At 40.4% G+C, this 24,713-nt stretch overlaps 1 protein-coding gene across 1 annotated transcript; it reads right to left on the bottom strand.

Annotated features, from left to right (window-relative positions):
• Positions 1-8,217: 8,217 nt before the first annotated feature.
• Positions 8,218-14,378, bottom strand: alas1 (aminolevulinate, delta-, synthase 1). The gene is made up of 11 exons (XM_049582252.1): positions 14,198-14,378; positions 12,324-12,562; positions 11,973-12,155; positions 11,725-11,871; positions 11,229-11,448; positions 10,519-10,703; positions 10,220-10,399; positions 9,911-10,075; positions 9,059-9,327; positions 8,777-8,939; positions 8,218-8,544 (listed from the first exon to the last, which is right to left on the bottom strand). Exons 2-11 carry the CDS (start codon positions 12,538-12,540, stop codon positions 8,384-8,386), a joined length of 1,890 nt encoding a protein of 629 aa, XP_049438209.1. The 5' UTR covers positions 12,541-12,562; positions 14,198-14,378; the 3' UTR covers positions 8,218-8,383.
• Positions 14,379-24,713: the final 10,335 nt, after the last annotated feature.

Genomic DNA, 24,713 nt, shown 5'->3' with positions numbered 1-24,713 from the left:
TATTTTGATAATGTCACGTACGCCTTTCTTTGAATCATGGAAAGCAGAAATGATACCAAGTCTCAGCTTGTGCATCACTTTATCTCTTTTCATTTGTGTAGATGTTGTTTTGGTACTTTCCGCCTCTCTGAACATGCACATTCTGACTTTTTCACATTTAAACTTTATAGAGCAAAGGACACTGACCTCAGTAAAGCAACACCTCTATCTATCCTAATTATTTGACAGCCAGTGGAACACAAGAGGGATGAAACGATCCTGTCTCATTTCAAAGAAAATTAATGTTGAAGGATGACACTGCAATCCTAATAAGGGACGTATTGTTTTGAAAACCCAGCTGCAACAAGGGGCCCTCCCTGGAAACACAGCGGAATGTTTAAAACTTTGAAATCTAATGCTGTTTTAATCAGCTTCATACCAGACAGCCACAGAGACACATGATGACAAGGTTACCGAGATTTCACAAGTACAAAACATCATATTGTGTGTATGTCACACAGCACAGTGTGTGTATGATCGCAGCCACAGAGACACACGATCGACAAGGCTATCGAGATTTCATATGTCTATGTTGTAAAACATATCTGCAGACTGTTTGACTGTAGCCTCCCGCTGTTTAACCAGTCTATTGTTATCTGTCTCACCACACCTCTGCGCTCTCAGTGTAATGAGGAAATGACCTTTCTGCAAGAGAGATAATGCTGTAACAGACAGCAGCCTCCAATCAGTTGAGCTGTCTGGCAGATTGTAGCCAGGGGGCTGATTGCGTCCGGTACCCGGAGAAAAAAAACAACTGGGATAACTGTGTAACTGCCTTTAAACGCTGCTTTTGTCTCTTGCATGACCACAGCAAGAAAGGATTCTTACTTGAATTCTTTTTCTATTGTGCTGTAACGTAGGTATGAGCACACAGAGCCATCATTCAGCTGTATTAGTGTCTTATTTTTGTCTCCAGTTGATATGAAGTGGAGGGACAGAGGAACAGAGGAAATTATTCATTATTCACTCATTATTAAGTGTCCAGGGTTGGTCTGCGACAATCATGTAAATCCACTGTTAAGTCTGTGTATATCTAGCTTCAGTCAAACTGGTCAATAACTAAAGCTCATAATTTAAAGACCTTTTGTGTAAATCAGTAGCTATGAAATATCTATTTTTTGCTCTCAGTCAAAAGCAATCAACAACGAGAATACAACAGGTCGTCGTAGCATCACTAGCGAAAATAACTCAAAAAAGTTTTAGGTGGCCAAATTATATGCTAAACTTAAAGGAATAGTTCACTACAAAAATCAAAATTGCATATTTTTCATCTTTGTCTAGACTGTTTTTAGTGTGACTTTCCGAGTGTTGGAGACATCAGTCGTAGAGATGTCTGCTTTCTCTCGAATATAGAGGAACTAGCTATGTTACTTGACTTGTGGTGCTCAAAGTACAAATTTGAAAAACTCAATAGCAAATGCCTTTTTACATTGTCACTCTTGGCCGCGCTGATTTGTGTTTCCATCGTCAGTTTAGACGCGCTGTGCTACGCCAAGCCACGCCAGAGATGGACCTTCTCCGGAGTAGGTCCTGCGTCCTGTTTTTACTTTAGATATCTGCTTTATTTTACGGTTTCATGTTCGCTATCCACCATATTAGAAGTTGCGTGAAGTTGCTGCTCGAAAAGTCAACATTTCCTTGTTTTGCTGCTTCACAATAAAAGATTTTACAGAACAAAATACCAGTGGACTTTTATTGTGAAGAATCTACAGGAAATGAAATGTGTTATTACTGGATTAGTGGAACTTTGATACTGGCTTTTCTTCAATAAAGGCAGGTCTAATAATGCAGCAGGGAGGAAAGTGAAAGCAGAAACAGCCACAGTGTGATGTTGATGAAGAGCTACAGACAACAGGCTCTTACTGCAAACAGCTCACCTCTAACAGGTAAACTTGTTTTACCTGCTGTGCTATGGAAAAACACATGCAGCAAAGATAGCCACCTATTAGCCCGCTGCCTTTAAACGTCATCACTCAAGACAAGCCATCAACAGTTTAAGACACTCCTTCAAAGAGGTAGCTTTATCTAGACACTTAATTCTGCTGAATATCATTACTCTTTGCTTCACCATGACACTCTGAGAGAGCCTCTTCCTCACCACATACAACAAAGCACACGTCACAGGTAACCTCACGAGGCTACCATGCATAAAGGGGAAAAGGGTGAGCTGGTATCTAAATAATCCACAGACGTTGTTGTGATCAGTTTCATGGAGGAACTATTTTATTTCTACCAAACAACACCTGCCAAATGAATCACTTTGCAGAAGGAAGCATGCACCACTGAGCTAGCTAAAGTTACTGCTCAGCCAAGGAGGACACCTTTAATGTTTAAATCTCACACTGTCACGAGCATGAATCCCTCGTCTGTGAGTAGATGCAAGGACTGCTTCTCTGTAATTGTTGTGCAGATATGACAATAAATTACTTGAAACTGTATCAGCTCTACAGTTAAACTGAGTCACTGAAACTTCTGTCAACTCTTCTTCTTCTGCAGAAAATGCTGACGGAATTGATTCAGCCCAGTAACAGATCTTTAATATCTCCTGTAACCATAGCGGATGTCTTTTTGGGTGAGCGTGTGTCTGGTTTCCTATTGTGCGGTGTCCAAAGTGCAATTCAGCGTTGTTACCAAGCAGATAAACTGACTCATTCATTGTGAGAAATATTTGACTCCTTTCTAACCTCAGCTGTGAGCCTGCTGTAGGTTTCATTGTTTCTTGCTCTCTATTGTCCGGACCATGCGAGTTTGGCAGCCGTGCAGGAACCAGTCGTCATGGAAATGGTGGATAAGGGTGAAGCACACCCTCAGGGGTCAGGGAGATCACACATGAAGCAAACAGCTCTCTCTCTCACACGCACCGTCTCGCAGAATCACAAAAATGTTAACGTATTAAATCCTCTACTCTAAATACTATATACAGCTTTAATTTGAAGGAGTACATGGATTGTCAGAAACAAAACATTTATTGGGAACAAGCCCTCTCAAATTTAGGTGAGGCTTGTCGGTACCCACAGAACCCATTTTCATTTAGATATCTTGAAGTGAGAGTTCAAGGGACCCCTTTGAAAATGGCTGTGCCAGTTGTTCCCTCCCCAACATTTAGCCCAACTTTGGATTTTTTTTATTTAGCTCACTTCTTGACAAGACACTGGTTCATGCCTTGGGTTGTCCAGATTCACAGGATACCACTGCTTTTGTGCTATTTTAAAAGTGAGCGTGCCACAGCCTCTTATAATGGGAGTTTTTTTTGCCAGGGAGCAGCAATTGTACCAGCATGGCCCCACCTTGGGATCACCACAGACTGTATGAGCATGTGCACAGCTAAAACATTTGAATCATGAAATGCATCCATTTGTACACGTGAGATTTGTGTGTGTGTGTGTGTGTGTGTGTGTGTGTGTAAAGGGAATGAAGTTAGTCACGTAGCTGAGGGAATATAAATAGCAGGGGAGTCAAAAGATACCATGTTAGATGAGCATTACTCCGTCCCACACACTCCTAATAATGACTTCACTCACACGACTGAACCTGATATAATGTTGACAATTTACAAAGTACACTTTACTTTACTTTTCAAACAATACATGGGTAGTGAGAGGCTTTGCTTTGGTTTTTATTACTGTGTTTCTGTAACAGATAATGTATAGTTGTGTGGCTATGGCTTTACTTTGATTGTATTGCAGACTGGCCTTGAGGTAGGACATCACTCCCTGTCAAGACATGCTTTAAGAAGAGACAGCGTGATTCACTCTTGATTGCAGACCTTTGAATTAAAAAAACTGAAGCCACTTTTTTATATGAGGACATTATTGGGTTTCTCTTGGGAAGATTTGTTCAGTTTCAATGGCACAGCTTGCAGCTTCAAGATACATTTGCATGGTTCCTATTGGTTTATCTAAATTGTTTCATATCAATTATATTTTTACTATCATGAATAACCTTGGTGAGTCTGTTAGTCACTTTGAGCTGCCAACACAGTGCCCTGGCTGCTCTCACATTTCACATTAGCTTAATGGCTAACTATTTTGATAACTGGTTAACTGCAAAGTAATTTTTCTGCAAAATTGGCTGCACATGGCATTTTCAGCCTCTCGAATATGGACATTTCCTGCATTTCTGTTTTATTTTTTCTGCAACGATAAGTTAATTAATCGATTAGTTGACCAAATGGAAAAATAATTGCCAACTATTTTGATAACTTGGTAATTGTAGTCATTTTTCCCACAAAAATGTTGGTAAAAGGTGTTTTTTAGCCTCTTAAATATGCAAATTATATCATATTAAAGTGAATATCTTTGGGGGTTTTGGACAAAACAAGACATTTAAAAACATCACCTTGGACTGTGGACAGTTTTCTAACATTTTATTGACTAAACGATTAATCAGTTAATTGAAAAATGAATGAAGGTGAAGATTAATCGATAAAATAATTGTCAGTTGCAGCCCTGTTTTCATCCATGGTAACATGACAAATACAGGTCTACCAATATGAGAAATAAGAATGATATTGTACATGTTGTTCAGACGCTCTCTTACACTGTCATGGAAAAGTTTGGAGTAGTTTTGAGTACCATTACCATGTAACCAAGACACCAAGTGTTGCAGTTCACTGCCAAGTGTTCCACATTTGAAGTTGTTGTTAGAAATACTTTTGTTCTGAAACGTTCATATCATATAATTGTATAATATACTCCCACACAGTGTACCAAAAATACCTCTAAATCTAAAATCATGCTCTTCTGTCTGACTCCACTGCAAACTCTCAATGCAAACTCAAACAGAAACAAAATACCTTGCAGGAATGTTTTGTATTATAAAGAGCTGATCTGGCCATTTTAAACAAAGTGAATCTCCTCCTGACCCACGGATGAACTCTCTTCTAGATATAGTGAACCACAGTGTGTCTTGAGATGTTCTTGGGTGGATGGTACGATTATAGAAAAAGCTTGTATGACCTGTGCCTGCTGCCACTTATGATTCTGTCGAACAGATAAAGTAGAGATAAAATTTCAGTCTTCAAAACAACAGTCATGATCCATATTTGGCAGCACACAACATGTAGTCTGTTTTAGTTTCGACAGCTTTATCTGTGAAGCCTTTTTCATTTTAAGTGATTGACTATAACTAACTGTTTCATGAAAACCTCTCAAAACTTCTCTATACTCCAGATTTAATAAAGAATAAATAAAAGATATGCAGTGAAATACATGTTTCATTCAACATGCGCTAATGCTCATGCATAGCTAAAAATCTCCTTAAACATATGTGTGTGTGATGACCAGGGGTCTAGGGCGGGGATCTTGGGATTCTCCCCCAGGAAATTCTGAGCGTGAAAAACATTCTGGAGTGAATTTCTGTGCAGAAATTTATGGCTGAAATGTCTTCAGGCTTATTTATGAAGGAAAACACAAAATTCAGATGGCAGGTGGCAATTACAAAAATAAAAATGCTAGGATAGAATACAAAGCAGTAAATGTCTCATGCATTCTGTGTTGCCCTTAATGATTTCTTCTCCTGCAGCATGGATGTATTATGAGACAGTGGACCCCTGGGTGCAGTTATGCAAAAGACCCCATCACCTTGTCTACATAGGAGCAAGACAGACTTTTTTGGTGGTTTTGCATCTTCTTGTGGTCATCTTGTGTCAGTTTCGTGTCTCTTTGAGATACTTTCATGTCTTTTTCAGCCATTGTGTGACGTTGGGTTTTTTTTGCCAGTTTTTGCATTTATTTCTTTGCACCTCTTTGTGGCATTTTGAGTCTCCTCCTGGTCAGTACCTGGTATTTTGAGTGACATTTTGCAAGCGACGGCCCCGAGGACCTCTGTCACTTTGGGCCTCTGAGTATGTACCCATCAGGCATGTTCAGTAATCCATCTATGACCTGTAGATCAACCTTTCTCATTTAATACTATTCCTGCTAACTCAACACTCATGTATACATGACTTACTCTTCCCTCCTCCTTTGTCAAGACGAGTTATGTCTTTAAATGTGCATGTTCAAGCTCTGCACATCAATGACACATTAATTCATTTGAATTAATTTTTAAACCTCTGGACATTTGGACGATGCACATTTGTTTCTGCTATATTTACGTTGTAATGAGTGTTTTCTTATTGTACAAATAAACCATTCTCAAAGTGAGCTCCTCTGTTAGTTGACATTTCTTGATGCAAGTTATTTACCTTAACATTTTTTACAATGTATGCTTTTAGAAGTGATGGGACAGGTCCCAGCATCCCCGGAGTAAATGACACCTATGGTGATGATCAGGAGTTTGTGTATAGAGTTTAATGAGGATCAACTCAAAAGTGGAAGTGTCTTTATTTAGACAAAGCAGTGGCAACATCAACTCTCTATAAATGTCTCTCACTTCCATTTTCAGTGTAGCCCTGCCTCCTGTGAAGCAACAGCGGCTTTTACAACACCTGCACTTGGGAAACAGTGAAATGAATAAACTATGTTTTTGCAAGATTGTGTTTAGATCCATGTACGCTCATATTTATTCATCGGGTTTAAATTACATTAAAGTTGAATACGTGCAGCAGCTCTGTCAACACACTGAATATGAGCCGTCCATGATAGCCTCTGAGGCTTATGTGGATCTGGAGGATGTGTGCATGTGCGGTTGTGAACCATTGTGATCATGAATTTGGGTCACCTTGAGTTTCACAGCCAGGTTTATGTCATCGCCATCTGACTTTACAGGGACAGTAGGTTAGTAGGTCCCCCTGAGAATCACATAGTGTAAGATTTCACCCGATTTGCATATGTTTTTATCTGTTATCTGTTTTTTTTTAGTTTAGTTAGTTATTTGTGTGTTCAAGTAACTGTAAAATCATCGACCCCTCATCTGTCCTGGATTAATGTGTTAATCTCCAAAAGTCTGTTTCTGAAAATAAAGCATGTAAAAATCAGATTTCATATGTATTTGTTCAAATAATAGCCATCAACAATCATCTGCAGCAGCAACAGCATATCAAGTACCATGTGAAGGATTTATTGTGTATTTCTTAATTGTGTGTTCCAAGTGTTTATCAGCACCAGGTGGGAAAATAATCAGTGTCCTACATTTTTGTTACAAGCACAAGTAGGCCAGTGGGTCAAAATAAAATTACCAACACCAAGATTTAGTCTTTTCATCTGCTGAGCCAAATTATTGTGGCCCAGTTTTTTGCAGCCTTACGGGAGCGTTCAGTGAGCGTTCTACCTCTGAGCATCAGGAGCATGTGACCAAATGTTACCGGGACATGTCAGTTCATTTAGTGAATACAGTCTGCTCAGATAGCATCATAAGCCCATTTTGAACAATGTATACCAGCAATACTGGTGCAGATTTCAAGCATGTGCATTTATTGTAACAAAATAAAAGACATTTACATCACAAAAAGGCTTAAATTGGTGTATAAAAATTCACCAGAAAGCAGGAAATTAAGTCTCTGATCCACAACATCTGACCCTGCCAAACTTTCTTTCATGTGTGCCCCCAATTTTGAAACAAAACCTTCACCCTTGACCAGCAGCAGGACAGTTTTATCACATATTTGTATTTGTTTTATTAATGTTTTTATATATGGACCACTATAAGGCAACTGTTGCTCGTAGAGGATGTCAACAGGTATCAGACACTTAACTTAAATGCTTTAGACTGTCAAAGATAATTTTTAATCAAATTCAAGACTGACTTTTGGACAAATCATTATTTTCTCAGCCAAGCATTGCTGGGTATATGTGGTCCTGTGCAGAAGTAGGTATTATGTAGGAATATGGTTATTATAGTGAGTTAGGTTCATCTACATTTTGCCAACAGGTAAGTGCAAGTATATAGTATTAAGACAGGATTTAGGCACAATTCTAGGTTTAAAGATTTGTAACATCAGGAATGCAGATCTTCACACAAAAAAGTCTGACTCGTATTGACAAAAAGATTTAAAAAATAAAGATAAATAAATTAGATAAAATGTTTGCGATATATAATTAAGACCTAACAAATTCAAATGTAATGATCTTTGTAGCCTTAATGTTTATAATACTGAGTTCAGGGACATTTTCAGACATTTTAAGGAGCTGCAGACGCCCTGACACACAAAGGTTTAATGTGTGTGGAGTGGATTTTCTCCTTTCATCTGTTCTTTTCTTATCAAGTCAGCAAATAAGAAATGCAACACAAACAAACTCTCTTTCCATTTCATATTTTATTCTGAGCATATAGAACATCTGAACATAGAATACTTTAAATAACATGTGTAGGAGGACTTATCAAAGATAATTAATACATTCTATGACAGTGATAGAGGAATGGGTGATAAGTATGTATGTGCCGTCACGAGCCAGCAGTAGTGTTATGCGCAGGCTGAGATGAGGTGGCTAAGGCCACTGAAGTAAGACTTTTCGCGCTCGCTCATCACCTCAAAGTGCAGCGGCTGCTGGCAGAACGTGCACTCTGCTGACGAGTGGGGCTTCAGATCCAGGCCCACCTCCTTCCAGGTGTGCACCAGCCTCTCTGTAGGGTGAAAGAAAGCGGAAGCCAAATTAACTTTGATCACTGAGAGAGCGCTACAGTCAGTTACTGCATGTTTTGTTTTAACAACCAGCTAGAGCCATTTGACAAAAACAGATTATACATTTGGGAAAATGCAAATCTCTGATGCAAACGAGGGGAAGTTTCATGTCTAACAGTGTGAATTTACATTTTAACTTAAATATTTTGAGTACAGACTACGGGATTTTCTTACCAACAAAGTATTTCATCATCTCAGGGGTGTGGTGAGGCGTTGGGGCGATACGCAGAAGCTCTTCTCCCCTGGCAACAGTGGGGTAGTTGATGGCTTGCACATAAATGTTGTGGCGACTCATCATGAGGTCACATACCTCTGTGTTTTTCTCAGCATTCGATACCTAAAAATAGTACAAAAACATGGTGATTAGAGGGGAGCTACAGGGAGACAGACTGAGGACTACTGAGCATGTTTTTAATTGTAATGAGTCATTAGGCGATAAATTAAAAAATAAATTACCCGGACTGGGATGATGTGGCTGGGGCAGTGCACCACTGGCAGGCCCGAATCCATCAGCATTTGCCTGAGCAGCTTGACGTTGCGCTGGTGTTTGCGTCTCAGAGCACGACCTTCTTCCCCTTTAAGAATCTGGATTGAGGTCCTGGCTCCGTGTAACAGCATCGGTGGCAGAGAGGTGGTGAAGATGAAACCAGCAGCATATGAACGCACCGTGTCCACCAGGGCGGCGGTGCTCGCGATGTACCCACCCACACAACCAAAGGCCTTGCCTGGAAGAGGACATGACACATAGGTGGTTATTTTTTCATCTAGGTTTACTGCTACAGCTCCAGATACATCAGTTAGTTTCCTTTAAAAACAGTCACTACATTATGCTCAGTGGTCTGTGCCAACTCCTCCTATTGTCAGCTCACAAATGCAATCATTCTGAAATGGCAGCTGCAGGAATACAGTGGCTGCAGAGCTCTCAGTTAGAAATAATTGTCCCCTCAGCTTGACAGCAACACACAGACGCAGAGTGTAATTCAATAAGAGCACAACAAGAGCCCACAGTCTCCTAGCAACAACAGAGCAGCTCCGGCTTCTTTAAGCCCTCTGGCATATTGTGTGACACAGATGAGGCCTGATCCGGAGTATAAGAGCAAAACACAGATTCCCACTAGCTGAGAGTAGTTGTTTTGATCAATTAACACGCATCACTTCAAAATATGGCAAACTATAGACGTAACTTGTCATTCACATCAAGTTTAAATGGTTGGTTTGATGGCTCAAGAACTTTTTGGTTTGGCTTCACAGTCAAAATGCTTTGTAGAACATCATCAGTATTTCATTTTAGTAGAGAATAATGCTGACCTAGTGTCCCGGAGATGATATCCATCTTGTGCATGATGCCATCCCTGTCTCCGATGCCCCCTCCTCTTGCGCCGTACAGGCCCACAGCATGAACCTCATCTACGAAGGTAATGGCGCCAAACTCGTGGGCCACATCGCACATCTCCTCCAGCGGGCACACAGCACCTGTGTTACACAAAAGTGGATAAAAATAAATGTTTAGACATTTGCCAAAGTACGGGCTCAAAACAGGTTATTTTAGTCCGACGTGTAATGATCAAGTGTTGTAAATAATTTAAAAAATAATAATGGGGACCGCCCCAAACTAACCGTCCATAGAATGGACGGTCTCAAAGGCCACTATCTTCGGTTTCGTGGGGTCTCCTTTCAGTAGAAGCTCTCGAAGATGGGCGACATCATTATGGCGGAATATAAATTTCTTAGCACCACTGTTTCGTATACCCTGGATCATTGAGGCGTGGTTCCCCGCATCAGAGTAGATCTCACAACCTAAAACAGAGAAGACAGAGAGGAAGTGAGAATGAGAGTTTCCATTTACTGCACGTATATCACATATTAATTCAGTTTGACTACAACAAACACCCATAAACGATGGATTTATTGTATACCAGGTAGCATCTTGGCGAGGGTGAAGAGGGTGGAGTCATTGGCAACAAAGCAGGAGGTGAAGAGCAGTGCTGCGTCCTTCTTGTGAAGGTCAGCCAGCTCTTGTTCCAGTTCCACGTGGAATTTACTGGTCCCAGAGATGTTCCTGGTGCCTCCTGCCCCTGAGCCATGCTTTCGTAAAGTATCCCTGAAAATAGAGACAAACAAATAATTAGTTTTATCTTGTCTGTTTTTGAAAACTGCAGAGCAAACATGCTTGTACGCCAGATGGAGACTTAATGAGGGGTAAGACTACAACCAATGGAAAAATGTAACTAATTAGGCAGCAGAGTTGCTTAGTATTAGGTGACACCTCAAGGTGTTACTGCTGCACAGAGGATACGAGAGCTGGGCAAGCACAAACAAGCTGAAAGGAAAAGAAGAAAAACATCCCGACCCACTAGGGCCCCAAGAGGTTTAGGTGACCAGCTAACACTCTACACCCACACAAACAATTGACTGGATCACCCATAGGTGTCAGGTTGTTTCAGCTATTACATGCTGTGCCAAATCGTCTCAGTTTTTTTCTCTCTCTGAGGTCACTGAAGTGTCAACAAGAGACGTGGGTAGCCAAGAAAAATATTTATCTCATTACATGTAAACACATCTGGACCCATAAGGACTGACTCACACATGGTTTTTCCAACACTACACAAACTCCTCCAATACTCACATAATGGACTGCACGACCCGTGGGTGTCGACTCATGCCCAGGTAGTCGTTGCTGCACCAAACGGACACCTCCCTCTTCTCCTCTAAAGAGCCGGTAAAGTCGTCGGCCATGGGGAACTCGTTGGCCAGACGATTCACAGTCTTGAACACACGGTACGTGTGGTCACTCTTCTTCTCTTCTATCTTCTTCTCAAAAAAGTCGTCGTATTGGTAGCGGGACACTGTAACACAACAGGAAGGCAGAGCTTGCTTAATGTGGCTTGCGCTGAGACGGATGAAGCAATGCCTAACCTAAAGTTCACTTCACCTTACTCAAAACAAACAGACCTGAGTTAGTGAGAGAACTACAATATGAGAGTGAAATTGTTGCTAATATGATCATCATCGTGGAGGGAATAAGATAGCTTAGCAACGCTACCATTCAAATTAGCATGGCAGCTCTGTGTCAATATGTTTTAATGTTAATAAGTTGTCAGAGCACCCCAAATGTAACTTACAACTGCCTGGCAGGTTGTCCTGCAGCAAGTGGGAGACATTTTTAGGTCGCTGCTTCAGGAGGGTCTTCATCAAATTAGCTTGATCTCCTCCGCTTCTCTTAATGGTACTGACCAGGGACGGCTTATCCAGCTGGGCAGGGGACACCTCTGCAAAAATTAAGGAAGGACAAAAAGAAAATGGCATCAAATTATGTGCAAATGGACTGGCAAAAACAGAAAAGTCTAATCATTTTCAGAACAACTCTTACCTTTCTGAACAGTGCGGACTTCCTGAACATCCTCTTGGAACTCCATGCTGACCTGGCGGACCACACTGCTGTTCTTCTGGCCCATCTCAGCAGCCAGGAAAGGGCATTTGGAGGCTGCTGTCTGGCCTGAGGGTACCACAGGGTGGCAGGCAGGCAGCTTGGGCTCCTCTTCCTGTTTGGGGCCTGCAGGTGGACAAAAGTTTTAGACTTTAAGAACCTTTAAACAATATTATACACAGCAATATTCAATAATCATCGCAATAACTGGGAGATATCACTTGATGTAATGTGGCTAATGCATTAAGAACAATTAAAAAAAAACCCCATCTAGTTCCTCTGTGTCACGCTTACCTTCACTAGCAGACATGGTGTCCTCGGTCCTCTCATAGGAGGAGGAGGAGGAGGAGGAGCAGAGGGCCCTTGCCATAGATGGAGCCATTGGTTTAGAGGCAAGCTCCATCATGATAGGGCACCGCTGGGCGTAAACCACCATTGACTTTTTGGACTGCTGGAAGAAAGCCTGGGGCATACGAGCCAGGAACGGGCAGCGTCGCACGATCACATCCATAGTTAGCACTGGTGATGATTGTCTAGAGGTTTAAAAGGAGACAGATGAAGCTTAACTGACCATGTGCAAGAGACAGTTCAGGCACTTTGTTGCTGCAAAAACCGGTTGTGCGGGATATTTAAAGGCCCATTACACCTCAAAACACAAAGGATTTTTTCCTCCTCGTTTACCTGAAATGCAATCAATCCATTTGAGCAGTTTCGGTGTCATTTCAATAATAATAACAACAACAACAAATTTAAGTCAATCGTTTCTTCTTTCTGTGTGGTTAAGTCAGCTGTTCAGAGTACAATTCACAATAAGGTCTGCAGATAATACATGTCATTTTATTGCAAAGAGAGAGATGTTAGTGTTGGGTTTTGAAATTCTTGGAGTGCAGAGTTCATGGACTCTAATGTGTTACAGACCAACCAAAAGTATTTGAAAGGGATACAGTGCAGGAAAGAGAGGAAAACAGTTGTGGTTTATGGTTAACCAGACTTGAAACAATAAAACAATAATCTAGGCTTTGAAACGAGATTCTTAGCATAAGTTTTTCTTTTTGTTTTCTTTGCTTAGATTTATTCACTTATAAAGAAGAAACCTTGAAATGTCATGTAAGTGGACTTCATGTTTTTTTTTAATGTGTATAACTACTTTTTTTCAAGGTCAATGATGGGCCTTCAAGCTCAAAGTTTGGCTGCTTTCTCACCCCACTGTAATCTACGTACACAACATTTTGTAAGTACCTCCACTGAAATCTAAAATATCGCTCATTTTTTTCCATTTTAATCTTTCAAATGAAACTATTAGTGTACAGTCATGTTTATCTGACTGGATGAACCGCTTGGGAGTCACTGCAACAGGTGTCCGATCACGACAGTATAATAAACATGTTAATAAAAACAAAGTCTCGTTGCGTAAAAAGGAAAATTACATTGCTTACGTATATCCCTGTGTCATAACCCTTCCCCCAGTGGAAGTCAGGTTTACACATTCCTCGACAGAGTAATCACTGCCATACATTTTCCCAACTTAAGGCTCGAGGAAAAGGGATATGAGCCAGGAAGATATGCGTTTAGATAAATGTAAATACTTTAACTTAAATAATACAAATAAAAAACAAGAGTCAATAAGCCACCAAAAAAAAACTTGTTCTGATGATAATGACAGTCTTATTACGTGTTGTGTCTTTAATAATTCAAACCCGGTACTGTACCATGGTGTTACACTGAAAACTGTATCCCGTCACCTTTTTGTAGCTTGAATCCCAGTAACCTCACTTGCACCAAATAATTTCATAGGCACGGCAAAAACATTGGCATCGACACAGCCATCTAGCTGACTTACTATATTACAAGCTTGACAATTTTAGACACATATGCAAGCGTTCATACAAGCCCTCTCGGGTGGTGTTCCGTGTTGACACGCAAAGCATTTCACGGTTATAACACATTGATAAAGCAAGAGTCACGACTTGTATGTCTCCAAAGTTAACTACGGTTAATATTAAAATACACAAATACGGTTTAAGTGTTTTTATACACCCTAGCTACTGTAAGAGAGGCTAAGCCCACCGCTCGTGATCTTTGCCGGTTGGACGAGCTTAACGTTAGCTAAGGTGCTAGCATTAGCTCAGAAGCTACAACCAGAAGTGGCAACGAAATAAGAAACTCACCTCTTAAAAATGGCACGCTTAATGTTGTAAATCTGTTCAACAGTCGTTTTGTGGACAGGATAATGGCGGTGGAGCTAGTCTAATGATGCGCTCTGAGTAAAATGTCTCGTTGTTTTAGGAGAAGCCGAGAAAAAGATGACTGCTTCGTTATCCTGCACTGAGGACGAACGAAAAGGACGAGCTCTTGCAAGTGGTTATAAGCGTGGCTGAAACCGCGCCGAAATCTCGCGAGATATTATTTACTTACGTCAAAGGTCATTCCAGTCAGTCAGCCTGCTGTGACTCATGCATGTGATCAAACAGTGTCACATCAAGTAGGGTATGTTCTCTAAATATATATGTTTGAAGATATAAATGCACTCGTTTATTATTACACACTTAACATACAAATCAGTCTAAGTTTATCCACTTTACAGACCATTTTCAAGGACTGCGAAATCTCAAGGACATTGCTGCATGTCTCTGTCAGTTGTATGTTAAAAGATAAGATAAGAATACAGCCTATGTTACACCTCTATTGATCGCCAGCGGGGAAATGCGGCTGTTGCAGCAGTGCAAGGATAGAAAGAAATACGATAAGTATAGAAAGTCACATGCATAGTTAATAAAAGGTACATAAGCTAAAATTAAAATAGACACAAGAGCATAAGGTGATAAGTGAGATGGCAGAGTGAGTGTGGTGCTGATAAATTAACAGTGCTGTGACTTATAGCAGAAAGGTCAACATGTCTGTGTAAGCAGTGTACGCCAGGTTAATGTATGATGTGTTTAAATAATAGTGCTTAATTTTGTTTGCATTAATATTGTATCATAGAATATAGTGCAAGAGCAAAAGTAACATAATAACATAATATAATATATAACCATTATATACATTATAATATAGTATGGGATATGTGACATATAAGGTGTAGTAGTATAGTAGGCAGATAGTGTAATATATAGTATAGCAGAACAATAAAACATGTTTATGATACAGAACTGAACTGAATTTTTTTAAAATGGTGTCATCTGGTATAGTATAATATATAATAGGATATATAAACAATATGGCGAGGTATATAATCAGTCCAGCAGAGAGACTATGGAGAGGGAGAGGTGAGGTGAGTGTCCCTAGTGAACTTGACACTGTGGAGAAATGAGTGTGTATGTGTGTGTATGTGTAAAAGTGGCACCTTAAACTGCTTCCTCCAATGTAGTATGTCTAACTCTGGTACAGGGTCGCATGTTTTTGAATGGGCATACATGACATGAATTCTAACTTGAGCTCACAATTTTCCTCAATAGACTGGTTGATGTGGCGGTGCAGAAAGATTTTTTGTCCACATGTGACCTCTGGTGTTGAAAAGAGATACTGCACCTGAGCCTGTACCTCAACACAGACTGTTTTGAAGCTGGGTTGATTAGAAACGTAATCTGTGTAGGTGTGTTTGCTTGTGGGATTTTGGACAACAGTGGAGGAACACTGTGAAGTTTCCACCTAGCAGCAACACACCCAGTTTATTAGGTACACCAACCAGTCAACAACCCTGCAATAATTTCTACCTTTATGAAAAATCAAATCCAAAAAATACAGTTTTGTTGTAATTATTATTGCCTACATTTTTTTTTTTGCACACTATTACGACAGGCCCTAGTCCACTCTATTATTATGGGCCCTAGTGCACTGTTATGATGGGCCCCAGTGCACACTATTATTATGGGCCCTAGTGCACTCTTATGATGGGCCCTAGTGCCCTCTATTATGATGGGCCCTAGTGCCCTCTATTATGATGGGCCCTAGTGCACACTTTTATGACAGGCCCTAGTGCACACTTTTATGACGGGCCCTAGTGCACACTATTATGACAGGCCCTAGTCTATGTTTGTTTTTTGTGAATTAGGCTGCTCTGTAATTGTTACTATCTTGCTGTTGTTTGTTGCAGTCTATGTTTGTTTCTGGTGAATTAGGCTGCTTTGTAATTGTTACTTGTAGAGTCTTGGCTTGCTCTGCTTTTATGTTTGTGTTACTATATTTTTGCTTAAACTGCATGCAATGATATTGTTTTAAACTTGTTCTAACTTTTATATTACTTAGGCTGCCAACTCAGATCTGGCCAGGGACTGCGGATGAAAACTAGCCTTTTGGCTAATTCCGGCATATTTACAGTTCACTGTTCATTAATATGCATTGACCCTGATAAATAAACAAATAAATTAATTAGTGCACACTATTATGATGGGCCCTAGTGCGCACTATTATGACGGGCCCTAGACCACACTATTATGACAGGCCCGAGTGCACACTATTATGATGGGCCCTAGTGCACTCTATTATGACGGGCCCTAGACCACACTATTATGACGGGCCCTAGTGCATTCTATGATGGGCCCTAGACCACACTATTATGACGGGCCCTAGTGCACTCTATGACGGGCCCTAGACCACACTATTATGACGGGCCCTAATGCACACTATTATGATGGGCCCTAGTGCACTCTATGACGGGCCCTAGACCACACTATTATGACGGGCCCTAGACCACACTATTATGACAGGCCCTAGTGCACACTATTATGATGGGCCCTAGTGCACTCTATGATGGGCCCTAGTGCACACTATTATGATGGGCCCTAGTGCACTCTATTATGATGGGCCCTAATGTACTCTATTATGACGGGCCCTAGTGCACACTATTATGATGGGCCCTAGTGCACACTATTATGACAGGCCCTAATGTACTCTATTATGACGGGCCCTAGTGCACACTATTATGACGGGCCCTAGTGCACACTATTATGATGGGCCCTAGTGCACACTATTATGACGGGCCCTAGTGCACTCTATTATGACGGGCCCTAATGTACTCTATTATGACGGGCCCTAGTGCACTCTATTATGATGGGCCCTAGTGCACTCTATGACGGGCCCTAGTGCATACTATTATGACAGGCCCTAGTGCACACTATTATGACGGGCCCTAGTGCACACTATTATGACGGACCCTAGTGCACACTATTATGACAGGCCCTAGTGCACTCTATGGCGGGCCCTAGTGCACTCTATGACGGGCCCTAGTGCACACTATTATGACAGGCCCTAGTGCACACTATTATGATGGGCCCTAATGCACACTATTATGATGGGCCCTAGTGCACACTATTATGACAGGCCCGAGTGCACACTATTATGATGGGCCCTAATGCACACTATTATGATGGGCCCTAGTGCACTCTATTATGATGGGCCCTAGACCACACTATTATGACAGGCCCGAGTGCACACTATTATGATGGGCCCTAGTGCACACTATTATGATGGACCCTAGACCACACTATTATGACGGGCCCTAGTGCACACTATTATGACAGGCCCTAGTGCACACTATTATGATGGGCCCTAGTGCACACTCTATGACGGGCCCTACTGCACTCTATTATGACGGGCCCTAGTGCACACTATTATGACAGGCCCGAGTGCACACTATTATGATGGGCCCTAATGCACACTGTTATGATGGGCCCTAGTGCACTCTATTATGATGGGCCCTAGACCACACTATTATGACGGGCCCTAGTGCACACTATTATGATGGGCCCTAGTGCACACTATTATGACGGGCCCTAGTGCACTCTATTATGATGGGCCCTAATGTACTCTATTATGACGGGCCCTAGTGCACACTATTATGATGGGCCCTAATGCATGCTATCATGCATGTATTGTTGTGACACATAAAGAGACTTGACATTGAATAGCTTTTACAGTATATTTACAGATTGTATTGCTTATACTAAAAAAGCATATCATTTTGTTTTAGATAGCTACTGACTATTTAAAGAAATAAAAAGGAAACCATGATGTAAGTGGTTTGCCTTTCTGAGGACATATAAAGCAAATGGCACAGTTTTTTGATTAATAATATTCTTTCTTTTATCATTTATCTTTGAACAGTGGTAAATTTCCAAAGTGGCAATCTGAATCACTTGCAAGGGCCCACTGTCTCTACAGGCCCCTGAGGAGAAATTCAATGTTTTCACTCTTGCTTGTCAATTACACACAGGTCTGAAAGACACACACATGCACAAACAGGACCTATACATGCACAAAGTAGAGAGTGTCAGAGTGAGGGGGCTGCCCTTTGGTCAGGCGCCCTGAGCGGTTGGGGGGTTCAGTGCCTTGCTCAAGGGCACCTCGGCAGTGCCCAGGAGGTGAACTGGCACCTCTCCAGCCACCGGTCCACGCTCCATATTTTGGTCCGGACGGGGACTCGAACAGGCGACCCTCCGGTTCCCAACCCAAGTCCCTATGGACTGAGCTACTGCCGCCCCAATATATTTACGCCTCTGTTATGGATAGTGTCACACTTTTGGCTTATTACCTGTGCTACATGAAAGTTCATGCTAAACATTTTTTAAAAGTTGTCTTTATTGGTTTTGTAACCTAACAGCGCATGTAATGGACAATACAACAATGTACAAGAATATAATATAACCCTTCCTGAAACCCAAATCCCCATTACCCACACATACAGTACAGGCCAAAAGTTTGGACACACCTTCTCATTCAATGCGTTTTCTTTATTTTCATGACTATTTACATTGTAGATTCTCACTGAAGGCATCAAAACTATGAATGAACACATGTGGAGTTATGTACTTAACAAAAAAGGTGAAATAACTGAAAACATGTTTTATATTCTAGTTTCTTCAAAATAGCCACCCTTTGCTCTGATTACTGCTTTGCACACTCTTGGCATTCTCTCCATGAGCTTCAAGAGGTAGTCACCTGAAATGGTTTTCCAACAGTCTTGAAGGAGTTCCCAGAGGTGTTTAGCACTTGTTGGCCCCTTTGCCTTCACTCTGCGGTCCAGCTCACCCCAAACCATCTCGACTGGGTTCAGGTCCGGTGACTGTGGAGGCCAGGTCATCTACCGCAGCACTCCATCACTCTCCTTCTTGGTCAAATAGCCCTTACACAGCCTGGAGGTGTGTTTGGGGTCATTGTCCTGTTGAAAAATAAATGATCGTCCAACTAAACGCAAACCGGATGGGATGGCATGTCGCTGCAGGATGCTGTGGTAGCCATGCTGGTTCAGTGTGCCTTCAATTTTGAATAAATCCCCAACAGTGTCACTAGCAAAACACCCCCACACCATCACACCTCCTCCTCCATGCTTCACAATGGGAACCAGGCATGTGGAATCCATCCGTTCACCTTTTCTGCGTCTCACAAAGACACGGCGGTTGGAACCAAAGATCTCAAATTTGGACTCATCAGACCAAAGCACAGATTTCCACTGGTCTAATGTCCATTCCTTGTGTTTCTTGGCCCAAACAAATCTCTTCTGCTTGTTGCCTCTCCTTAGCAGTGGTTTCCTAGCAGCTATTTGACCATGAAGGCCTGATTCACGCAGTCTCCTCTTAACAGTTGTTCTAGAGATGGGTCTGCTGCTAGAACTCTGTGTGGCATTCATCTGGTCTCTGATCTGAGCTGCTGTTAACTTGCCATTTCTGAGGCTGGTGACTCGGATGAACTTATCCTCAGAAGCAGAGGTGACTCTTGGTCTTCCTTTCCTGGGTCGGTCCTCATGTGTGCCAGTTTCGTTGTAGCGCTTGATGGTTTTTGCGACTCCACTTGGGGACACATGTAAAGTTTTTGCAATTTTCTGGACTGACTGACCTTCATTTCTTAAAGTAATGATGGCCACTCGTTTTTCTTTAGTTAGCTGATTGGTTCTTGCCATAATATGAATTTTAACAGTTGTCCAATAGGGCTGTCGGCTGTGTATTAACCTGACTTCTGCACAACACAACTGATGGTCCCAACCCCATTGATAAAGCAAGAAATTCCACTAATTAACCCTGATAAGGCACACCTGTGAAGTGGAAACCATTTCAGGTGACTACCTCTTGAAGCTCATGGAGAGAATGCCAAGAGTGTGCAAAGCAGTAATCAGAGCAAAGGGTGGCTATTTTGAAGAAACTAGAATATAAAACATGTTTTCAGTTATTTCACCTTTTTTTTTGTTAAGTACATAACTCCACATGTGTTCATTCATAGTTTTGATGCCTTCAGTGAGAATCTACAATGTAAATAGTCATGAAAATAAAGAAAACGCATTGAATGAGAAGGTGTGTCCAAACTTTTGGCCTGTACTGTATAGGTCCGACCACTTTCTAATAAGTACGTACTTTTTCAGAGAAAAAGAAATAAATAAAAGTGCAGGATGTTTAGAGAGAAAAAAAGGCATTAAACAAGATCATTACAGAAACGGAACAGAAAGTGCAGTGCAAATTTCATCTATAAAATGTATTTCTGTCCTCAGAGGCAGAGACAGTCATGGTGATTTGCTGCCCCCTACAGGTCTTTTTAGGCTCTGGCAGTGGTTGCTGTGGGGTAAAAGTTGAACCTGCTGTTTTTGATGTGTTTTTTATGGGTACAGTTGACTCAGACTGAAAGGAGCTTTTTATGAGTGACATTCAAAATGGAAGATCGAGGCTTGAGAACAGATGCCACTGCAGAACATCGTCTATAACGGTAAACCACATACAGATAAATTCAACAGCCTATATGTATTTAAGTACACAAGAATAGTGGAGACCTTAACATGTAAGCTTAATGATTTAATTTAATTTAATTTAATTTAGTGTAATGTAATTTAATTTAATTTAAACTGATTTAATCTGATTTAATTTAATTTAATAAAATGTTTTCATTTTTATTTTATTTTATTTTATTTTATCTTATTTATTATCAAATTATGAATTTCAGGAGGTTGCAAATACAAAAATATTCATTTATATATTATTTTTACATTATACATTATAATTGAGGCTGGCAAAAGTCAAGTAATTTTTATTTTTGGAGCAGAGTTCATCAGCCACTGAGGCCTTACCTGACAATGTGACACATCTGTTTATTATGTTATTTTTCTGTCTGATTTGTCTGCTTGCTATTTAGTTTCTACCCACATCTTTTATATTTATGTTTTTTATAAATGTTTTTTAATTGGCCCCTAAGGGGAGTCCAGGTGAGATTGTATGTACTTGTACTGTACTAAAGTTTTTTGTTAATTGTGCTTTACTTGAGTATTTTAATTTTGTGCTGCTTAATATTTCATTATGCCATGTTTAAGAAGGAAATATTGTAGTTTTAACTGCACTACATTCATTTTGACAGCTATAGCCTTTTTTCAGATTTTACATACAAACATCAAATATGATGTTACATATAAAATGGTGGAAAATATCTTTACCTTCACCAGCTACAATATTAAAATTCTGTTTACACCTTAATACATTGATAATATTTGCCGATGATATTTATTTTTACTCAAGTAACATTTTGAACAGAGGGTTTTTAATTGTATTTTCACATTATTGCTACTTTTACAAAAGGAGCTGGGTTTTTCTGCCACCACTGCCACCAAGGGTTCAGACAAATAGTCATAAAGTATAATAATCTGTGCATCATTGTGGGTTTCACATCCACCATAGCAAACCCAGATTGTGATTTCTCATTTCCTACTCTAACTTGAAGACAATGCAATGATTTACCCACACATCTTCTCTGAAGTGCCTTCATAATGTCAGATTAGTAGGCGATGCAGCAAATCTCAGACTGTGTTTGTGATGTGCTCAGGAAGAAGCTTTTAATTGCTCAACCACAAATACAAAAGCCAGATGCACATCCGGCCTATTGATGGTTTGCAGTCTCTTGCAAACCACACATATCAGAGAATGTAACTCACACCAGCCACTTCAGATAAAAAAATGTGATCGACTTCTGCACGGAGAGGGATACATGAGACAGTGAAAAACTAAGATGTCTTACACTCACTATTTCCATAAATGTGATGTCAGTCAGCAACATGTGTGCTCGTGGCTGCCATCTTATTTTCACCTTGTCATATTAAATTGATTAATCAATATTTTATTTCACTGTTGTTTCCTTTTTATTTATTTGGCATTTAACATTTTTTCTTGTTATAAATGTGTTCATCATTTTAAGTATACATTTATGTCATTTTCATTTCTGTCAGTGTGGGTTTGTCCACCTGTTTCCAGTGCATTTTACACATTGATGAAGACTCTCTAGTTGAAATACGTTGGTTATCCATGTATTAATAAAGGATTTTTAACTACAGTCAGAGTGCCACGAATGCATTTTTGGACTGCCTGCCGATATGTACTTTTACACTGAGTGAGCTGGCCAGTCACTGTTTTTTTAATCTCTACAATTAAATAAAAACAGAAATTTAAGATTCTTCTTCTTCTTCTTCATCTTCTTCATCTTCTTCATCTTCTTCTTCTTCTTCTTCGCCTCTGAGATGTAGTGCCAAAAACTGGATAAACTCAGGTAACATACAAGTATTAAATATGTAGGTTACTTAAACTAACAACAAAAAATAACGAGTGGAGTAGAAGTATACAGTTGCACAAAATGGCTAAAACCACGTAAAGAACAAGTATTAAATATCTAAGTTACTTAAATGAACAAAAACAAATAAATGAATAAAATAAAATAAAATATTCTTCTTCTTCTTCTTCTTCTTCTTCTAATTTTTATTATTATTATTATTATTATTATTATTATCATTGATAAAGTTGTCAAGAAAAATAATGAAGCGTAGAAAAAAGTAAATATTTGTTTCTGAGATGTAGTGGAGTAGAGGTACATAGTTGCAAAAATGGATAAAGTCAAGTAAAATACAAATATTAAATATGTAGGTTACTTAAACTAACAAAAAAAAGAATTAATTTCAACTATTGAACACTTGGAAACTAAATGCAAAAAGGTTATTAACTTACTACAAGCTGTGGCTTGTATTAATAAATTACCACCAGACTTGGGGGCAGATAAACAGTCATTAATTGACATATATAGGGCAATTATAAGGTCAACAATAGACTATGGTTGTATAATATACGAAGCAGCAGCAAAGACATCATTACAAAAAGTAAACAGACTACAGAGCACTGAGAATATGTTTAGGAGCTATTAGGTCAACACCCACTAATGCAGTGTTAGGAGAGACACCACTGGAGTTAAGAAGAGAAAAACTTGCACTTGCATATTGGATAAGACTAAAAGGGAGTGGGGAGGAAAACCTTACTATGCTGATACTGCAGGATTGCTGGGAATATTCTAAATTCCAGAGGCAGGGGTTTGGGTGGTCAAGAGAAGAGAGACTGGTAGCATATGGAATGGAGACGTTGGAGTTCAGTAAAGCAATCTCAAACAGTAATATACTTCCTTGGCTCTTTCCAGAAGTAAATATAGACATCAGCATTCTGGAACAGAAAAAAGAATGGATAATGGATTAAGTGGGCATCAAATCAAGTTGTTACCTGAGAAATAGCTATCACAACTACATGAAAATATACACAGACAGGTCAAAAAATCAACAGGAACATGTGGGAATTGGTGTGTACAGCCCTGAGTATAATATATCAATTTCCAAAAGATTGACACACCGAATATCAGTACAGTGGTGGAAAAAAGTTTTTGGACACCCCATGCATTTGTGAAATATTGCGTTAAGAATCACTCTTAGGTCTTCAAGTGCAATTTCTTTTAGTACAGCCACAGCCCAAATACTAAATAAATCCTAAAAAAGCCATTAAAAACTTAAAATTGATTGGTTCCATAAAAATACATAAGAAATTTTGAGTATTGGGTCATTTTGGTACCAGTGATGAAGGTCGTTCTTTTTATTAAAAGACACAATTTTTGTTGCCAAGCTTCATGTCTACATAAAGCCAGCACATTTGAAAGTTCTTCAGACACAAAAATGGCTAAAACAAGGAACCAAACACAGGAAACACGTCTGAAGATAAAGATTCTCAGCCAGGAAGGGTACAGCTGCCGCCAGATAGCCAGGAAGTGCAGATGCAGTCCTTCAGCAGTTGGATACACTCTGCAGAAATACAGACGAACCAACAGCTTGGAAGACAAACCAAGATCTGGACGTCCAAGGGTTTCTTCAGCAAGAAATGATCGCATCCTGATCGGCATGTGCAGGCAAAACCGCCGAATGACATCACAGGAGCTTCAGCAGCAGTGGTCAAACCAAACTGGTGTCCAACATCACAGGAGCTTCAGCAGCAGTGGTCAAACCAAACTGGTGTCCAGTGTTCCACCCGCACTGTACGTGGCCGACTTTTAGATCATGGCTTAAGGCCCTACAAGGCTATCAAGAAGCCCCTGATCAATGAGAGACAGAGGTTAGCCCAGGCACACAAGAACTGGACAGCCAGGAATTGGAAGAAGATTTTGTGGTCAGATGAGTCCAGTTTCCAGCTTTATCTTCCTCCTACTAATGTGAGGGTACGCAGAAGGCCAGGCAAAGCATTATCTCCAGCATGTACAGTACCTACTGTCAAGCATGGTGGAGGCAGTATCATGGTTTGAGGATGCATGAGTGCTGCTGGTGTTGGTCATCTCACTGTCTGTGATGGCACATTACCCCTCAACAGTGTGAAAGGCTCGTGGGGAACATGCCAGCCAGGATTAGAGCTCTACTACGTGCCA

This window comes from Epinephelus fuscoguttatus, linkage group LG1 (genome assembly GCF_011397635.1).
Source record: "Epinephelus fuscoguttatus linkage group LG1, E.fuscoguttatus.final_Chr_v1".
In the NCBI taxonomy this organism is placed as follows: Eukaryota; Metazoa; Chordata; class Actinopteri; order Perciformes; family Serranidae; genus Epinephelus; species Epinephelus fuscoguttatus.
The sequence above is the reverse complement of the archived record's forward strand: the minus strand, read 5'-3'. Positions and strand labels throughout refer to the sequence as shown.

Excerpts from the sequence above, each read along its gene's own strand:
- alas1 (XM_049582252.1), bottom strand. The coding sequence starts at position 12,540 with ATGGATGTGATCGTGCGACGCTGCCCGTTCCTGGCTCGTATGCCCCAG. Across the intron at positions 11,872-11,972 it reads AGTCCGCACTGTTCAGAAAG|AGGTGTCCCCTGCCCAGCTG; the intron begins GTAAGAGTTGTT and ends TAATTTTTGCAG. Across the intron at positions 8,545-8,776 it reads GATGATGAAATACTTTGTTG|AGAGGCTGGTGCACACCTGG; the intron begins GTAAGAAAATCC and ends TTCACCCTACAG.